The following is a 7,500-nucleotide window of genomic DNA, read 5'->3' as shown; positions in this document are numbered from 1 at the left end:
GTGTGTGAGTATTAGTGGAAGTGTATGGTGTCCAAGTGTGCAGCTGGAGTGATATTTGGTACTTTCCGAATGCAGCACTGATAAATTACTTGCAGCTGAATGTCTTACATTTTGTTTTGTTTGATAGTCTCTTTGTGTGTGTGTGTGTGTGTGTGTGTGTGTCTGTGTGTGTGTCTGTGTGTTTGTGTGCTTCACACTAAAGTTTCTGGTTTCTGTTATGCCCTAAAACACCCAATTTGTTTGCAACATAACTTCATAAATTAAAGGCTGTAAAAATACCATGTGTTAAATGGACATGAGTAACTGTTCTACATCTTTGAGAATACTTTTTTATATTTCTGGAGAAATCTTGAGTTAAGATTTATACATGATAATAATGTCTTGTGTAATGTTAAGCCAAAATGTGGTAGGCATGGGGAACAGAGAGAGAAAAGAAGGGTCGGTGATAAAATATATGTGAGAGCAGAGGGGGGTGAGGGGATATAAAGAGAAGAGAGCGAGTGTTAACCTATACAAAAAAAAGGGGAAAAATGAAATTCAGTTCTGTTGAGAAAAACAAAAGTACAGAAACAGCTGCCTAACAGTCAGTGGGATATCAACTGTCAGAATTAACTGCCAGTGTCAGATCCACTCTTTGTGCATCTCTCGAGACATTAATAAGTGTAGATATTAATAACACACATACACACACACACGCGCACACACACACACGCACACACACCGCACTGAACATAACAGGATGAGCCTAAAGCGTCCACAATTGATTGGTTGGTGTTTTGAATGCTTCTGTGTGTGTGTGTGTGTGTGTGTGTGTGTGTGTGTGTGTGTGTGTGTGTGTGTGTGTGTGTGTGTGTGTGTGTGCGCGTGCGTGCGTGCGTGTGTGTGTGTGTGTGTGTGTGTGCGTGTGTGTGTGTTTATAGGTTTGAGTAGGTCTGTCTGGATGTGTGTGTTGTGCAATGTACTGCATGTTTGTGTGTGTGAGTGTGTGTGTGTGTGTGTGTGTATGTTTGTGTGTTTTATGACACCAGAAGGTCAGGTTTTTCCAACGATTTTCTGTGGTGGTTTCTTACTGCACAGAAACAGAAATAGTATCAGAGCAGCAAAAGCAGCCAATTGATTACACATGAGTTGTAAAAGCCATCGGTAATGCAAGCCAGAGTGCATTTACTTAATACAAATACAATACAAGCACTGCTCAACACTTAGAGATGAGAGAGACAAAAACTGGTCACCGGATTGCAGACCGTTTCTGAAGAGTTGATGTTTTGCAGTAAAATGTTTGGATTTAAAATGTGTTGTGTAACGTGTGAATGTGTATGAATGGGATCAGTTAATACTGATGGACACTTTACATAACAGCCTCTGCCATCAGTGTGTGAAAGTGGTGTGAATGGGTAAGTGTGACCTGTGGTGTAAAGAGCACTTTGAGGAGTCAGAAGACTAGAAAATGCTGAACAAGCTCAGGTCCATTAATGAAAAACACACTGGGAACCAGATCAATTCTAGAGCTTTTTTTAGTACAAGGATTTATGATGCTTCAGGCAGCACTGTGCTGTATGCATTTATATAGACTTTTTTCTACCTAGGATTACCTGAGAAAAATTTTAACAAGTTGCATTATTGGAATAAGTCTGATAACCACATAAACATCTAAGTGGCCACCTGCTCATCACAACTTCATACTCAAGTGTCTCAGTGAAACATCCTTTTTTATTTAATCCTTCTTGTTTTCTTCTTTTCCTCAGAGTTTAAAACATCCCGAGATGTTGATGAGATCCCGGGGGACGCTGGTGACGCAGTGGTTGGTGCGCGCGCCCAAAGTATGGAGGCTGTTGTCCTCCAAGCGGGCGGACGGGGTTCGAATCCCACCTGTGGCTCCTTTCCCCGCATGTCATTCCCAACTCTATCCACTGTCCTATCGCTCCATTAAAGGCACAAAAAGCCCCCCCCCCCCCCCCCCCCCCCCCCCAAAAAAAAAACATCCAGAGAAATGCTATCATGATACTGTCCATTATAAATATATCAAAATATTGATATGGATATATATTTTGCATCCTGACTCATGTGATGAAATTATTGAATAACTTGTTTCAAATATCGATATTATGATAAAAAATCATAACCTTTAAACAGATTTCTCTACCAATTTGTGTCACCACGTGACTCCTTACAGTGAGGTGAAGGACATGAATGGGTAATGGGAAAAGAAGTTAACTGGCCAGAGAAGAAGTTAACAGAATGATGGAAGAAGAAGAAAAAGATATGGAATATGTATCATTATATGAACGCCTTACATTACATAAATGATTGCAGAATCGCTGTATCGTGATATTGTCTTAATTGTGAGCCAAATATATATCGTTTTCTTATCGTACCTTATTATGAGTGACACTGAGGTTTTGTTTTGAGTAATCGTACCGCCATGCTGCATATGGGAGCAACTGTGTGAGAACCCCTCTGCCCCCCTCCCTCCCCCCATGCTTCCCCTCCATCCCCCTCTTTCTTAACTACACCTTCTGCCACTTTCATCCCTCCATCACTCCTCCTTCTGCCTCACTCTTCCTCTCAGCCTCCAGAGCTGCCCGCAGATCAATACTCATAGAAGTTTCATGAGGACAGACCCTCCACTCCTGTTTCACAATAAAACGTGAAGAGAGGAGGCAGACAGAAGGAGAGGAGAGGGGGAAGTGGCAAAAAGGGAGGGAGCTGTATGCTCTATGTTGGATTTATTGTGCTCCATTATGATATACAGGTGACATCTTTTTTTAGACTTTTTGACTATTTATTTTAACCAAGGATTGAGTGAAGGAACCAGAAAGAGGTGGTTGAGGTAAAAAAAAAAAAAGAGGGTTAAACTGGTTGAAATGACACAGAGAGTTGAAGTAGAAGGAGAAGAAGAAGATGAGGAGGAGGTTGAGGAGGAGGAGGTGTGGTGGGATCGATTCTCTCGCCAGCCAGCAGTTCAATACCACTGAATTATTGCTTCATTCTTCCCCTTGTGAGATGAGATCTCGTTCTGCGGAACTCTTCTTCTGTCTGCGACTTTCGGTTTGTTCATGTGTGTATCTACATGAGGGTATCACTGTATGTGAGATCCACTTATGATTGGATCAGTACTTTACAATTTAAAAGTACACCACTCTCTCTCTCTCTCTCTCTTTACATGTTCCTTTCTTACTTTTGTCCCTGCGTTTCAGACTCTTTTCAAAACATTGAATGTAAAAGAGAGCAAATTTATGCCATTTTAATAGCAATTGCAAATCCATAGGTCATCTGTGTTAAATACACAGATGACCTATGGATTTTCTCATAGCTGCAATAAATCTGCTCTCTTTACCTGAATGTGTATGTGTGTGTTTGTCTGTGTGTGTGTGTCTATGTGTGTCCATGTATCGATTGTTACTTTTACCGTAGTTTGTTTTAATGAGTGTGTGATGTTGACAATGCTCATTTTCCCCAACAGGCCCATGAAGCATTCATACTCACTTTGTGAATTCATGTGTGAATATTGTGTGAATGTATGTGAAGTCAGTGTGTATGTGTGTGGTAGACCATCTGTTTGCCAGACTACCCACCATCTCTCCCTCATATCTCTCTGATTTACAATTACTTTTAACTCCCAACCCTGTTTGAAAGCGTGTGTGGTAAGTTGTGTAATACATGACCCTCTCTGCAAGTGCTTTGTGTTTGCTCACATTGTGTGTTGATGCATACTTGCATGTGTGTGTGTGTGTTTAATTGCTCGGTCCTCTCACCCAGAGGCAACCACACAGTTAAGGAACTGAAAAACCACAACAGCCAATCAGCTTTCACTACTGCAACCTTTCACCCGTGACTTCTAGAGAAAAGTTGACCTTGAGGTGGGGTCAGGGGACCGCAGCTCCAGATTGTGTTTCCTAGGTCACATGTTGAAGCGATTAGCCAATCACGAGGTCACGAGAGGTCATTTTCGCCCAATAGGAGAAGCAGTTAGACACCAGACGGACCAATTACCGGCCGGCTTGCCTCAGGGTCTGACCAAAGATGTTTAGACTGAAGAGCATTGAAGGAGGCAAACAGGCCAAGTACGTTTTTTTAAAGAAACCACTAGATCTGAAATATTTGAATGACACCTAACAGCAAATAAAAGTCCTTTTAAATTATATTTTCAAACATTTTTTTCTGTATTTCTGGTTAAAATAACTGTTGCTTTCATGTATCCTCTATATTGCTATGTTTTTTTATGCACTTTGTCCTTGGACATCCATTTTTCCTCATAGGGGCGCTATTTTCTTTGTCTATTCAGACACACTGCTCGACCTCATCTTCTGAATTTCTTTTTTTTTGTACTTTTGGATTTTTCCGTCACATGATTTGGTGTTTTTCAAATTTGTATTACAGCACAAGGACTTGAATTCAATGTTTTATGAGTTTAATAAGAATGAAACATGCAACATGATTAAAGATTCCTTTGTGCAGAAGAAGTGAGCCAAGCTGAAGCTCATCACTTTGTTGAACATTTCTCATCTGAACAGGAAATATTAAAGCTTTTATGAACAGCATTAAAACTGACACTTTATCCATAGTGAGTTTTCTCATCTTCATTGATCAGGTTTAAATCCTTGTATCTATTAATTGGGTCATTAAATGTCTTGAACCTGAAAGAATTTATACAGCCGCTGTTTTTCTCCTCTGTCTCTCTCTCTGTGAATGACATCATCATTATGGTGTGATGGAGCCATGTTGAGCGGATCAATACCAGACATCACATCACCTCCATCTGTGTCCACATGTATGTGCGAACAAATGGGCAAATACGTCCATACAGCCACACATTATCCTCCTCTTTCTATTTCCTTTACCCCTTTCCTTTAGCAGGAAAACCCTCATTCACAGTAAGTAATCCGGTCAGTAATCACTCGCTCTTTTTCCAACATCTTGTGTTAGTAAACTGGGTGTTCTGGATGATTTCACTAATAGTTTCAGTATGGAGGGCTATAAAGAGCAGACTGTTTAATTGTAGCTGCTTTAATGAGCCTGTGATTATGGCAACATTGTATTGAGTGCGGCTCGTTAATGTTGACAAATTTACAGTCATTAGTTCAACACTGTCTGGCCCAAGAGTGAACTGCAACACACACACACACACACACACACACACACACACACACACACACACACACACACACACACACACACACACACAGACACACACACATATACACACACACACACACACACACATACACACACACACACACACACAGACACACACACATATACACACACAACACACACATGCACTAACATATGCAAACAAACATTTGAAAATCTTTTAAAAATGCATTTAACTTGACTAAAATAGTAAAAGTAACAGGAATGAACTTTAATCATGAACTTGAACAAGTGTGTGTCCATGTGTGTGTCCGTGTGTGTGTGTGTGTGTGTGTGTGTGTGTGTGTGTGTGTGTGTGTGACACTGTGTGTTAATATACCTGTGTATATGAACCTTCCTGGTGTGCCTTTGCAGAACTGTTTGGACTTGTAAGACAGCGTGACCTCGACGACCCCGGGGATGTGTCTAGGAGGCGTCTGGACCCGGATGGCATGCGGCGTGATCAACTAGAGGAAGAAGGGGAAAAAAAACACAAAACTATTTGCTACAAAGTCTCTGAAATAACTTTCACTGTTTCTTCGCCAATACAAATCTTGACTTTAGATTTTATGTAGCTGGGTTTTGTTTTTTACACCAGTTGTGTAGTATTTTTTTTTTTAATGTTAAATGACCTGAAACTGCCAAAAAATCGATCCAACAACCCAAAGTGCCTCCTCCTAGATTTATTTTTTCCTTTTTATTATAGAAAGGTTATGAAAGCCATGACCACAATCATTATACTGTAGATACTAAAACTATGTTACTTATTAATAGAACTATAAATGAATGGAGGCCCCTGCACCTCTTGAGGACTCCTCTGAACCACAGTTAAATACTTCTGGTTTACAACACACATTACAACACAACTGCAGCAAACCACCAATTAGATGTTCCTTTAAATCTTTCTCCGGATCTGGTTATGACCATTACTGAAAGCTAAGAGCGGTCTTGCTGGAGTTTCACTGTAATATACATTTGAGTTAGTCGGTTTGACTTATGTTGCATCTGCACTTGTTCATGCGGTAAAAAGGCATTTCTAACTCAGTTCTGCTTACATCTGGATTTCATGTTTTTTCGCATTCTTTAATATCTAGTCTTACACAGACTTAAATGTTTGCCTGCAAACAGATATCCTCCATGCTTTAGCTATAGGAGATATACTCAATACATTTTGATATGGATATGAATACATTAAAATCCTGTATATGCAAATGAACAAACATAATGTCATTATATAAGTTCTATTTTGGGTTTGATTGCATTACTAGACTGTTTGTTTTAAATTAACAATATAGTCTTTTAATTTCACAGAGACTGGACCAAATGTTTGTGATGCTTAAAAAAATAAAAAAAAGATATTTTTCCCAACATTTAAATCAGATGAAAAACAATCTTTGTAGTGAGCTGTTTGTGATTTTTAACACCACAGTTTTATGGATGAATTTCAAACACAGCTTTTAATTATTGGCCCGGGTTCTGGGATGAATCTGTCGGTAGCAGAGACAGCTCCAAACAAACAGAACTTGGCAAAAATGCAATCTCTTTCAACTGACAATTTTTTAAAAGACATGTTTATTCTGGCTTCAGAATCAATACTCAGGTTGAGTGCAAATGAAACATTCTGTTGGCCAAAATCCATTCAAATGAACGCCTGAGTCAGTCTGAACTAAACTGAACTGAGACTCTGTACACATGTTAGTGTGTGTAAGTGTGGCTCTCAACACTGTAAACAAACCCCTCAGCTCTTAACACACACTCTCATCCATGTATGCAAGAATGCACACAAACACACACTTGGTGTTGTTGTTGGAAGGGAGCCACAGTCGCTCAACGCACACTGTGAGTGGAGTCAGAAGACAAATAAACATTCAGTAGAGAGGTTGTGTTGGGAAAAAGTACGATAGTGAGCTGTGTGTGTGTGTGTGTGTGTGTGTGTGTGTGTGTGTGTGTGTGTGTGTGTGTGTGTGTGTTTAAAAATGTGCTGAGTGGGGTGAGGAAAGTATTAAAGTGCAGGTGGGGACTCATTAGAGTACAAACACACACACACACTTGATCACACACACAGTTAAGAACTGGACCAGGAGGAAAAGTATGTTTTCATATTGAATTACTTCCAACGGTCGGAGGGGAGAGACACACACACGGTGGCGGGGCTTAAACTACATGCAGACAGGATGATGGTTGTTGGCAGACTGACCTCGCTCCACACCAACATGGTACCAAAGATCACTTGGAGACCATCAAAGAAGTTGTCTCCTATGATGATGACTGTTGCGCCACCTGTGGTCCAGCCCTCGCTGGGACTGATGGCTTTAATGCAGGGAGCCGATCCTGAAGGGAGAGAGGAGGGTTAAAGTCGGGAAACAG

General features: G+C 40.4%; 1 protein-coding gene across 2 annotated transcripts in view; it reads right to left on the bottom strand.

Moving 5' to 3' along the window:
• LOC132988121 (transcription factor COE1-A-like) overlaps positions 1 to 7,500 on the bottom strand; it is an 82,417-nt gene that overhangs the window by 15,492 nt on the left and 59,425 nt on the right. For both annotated transcript variants that reach the window (XM_061055274.1, XM_061055275.1), the window contains exons 9-10: positions 7,331 to 7,464; positions 5,474 to 5,600 (exon numbers count right to left, since the gene is read on the bottom strand). In XM_061055274.1, coding sequence (XP_060911257.1) covers positions 5,474 to 5,600; positions 7,331 to 7,464 — 261 coding nt within the window. The remainder of the gene's footprint in view (positions 1 to 5,473; positions 5,601 to 7,330; positions 7,465 to 7,500) is intronic.

This window comes from Labrus mixtus, chromosome 14, assembly GCF_963584025.1.
Source record: "Labrus mixtus chromosome 14, fLabMix1.1, whole genome shotgun sequence".
Classification (NCBI taxonomy): Eukaryota; Metazoa; Chordata; class Actinopteri; order Labriformes; family Labridae; genus Labrus; species Labrus mixtus.
This window is presented reverse-complemented; position numbering and strand designations above follow the sequence as displayed.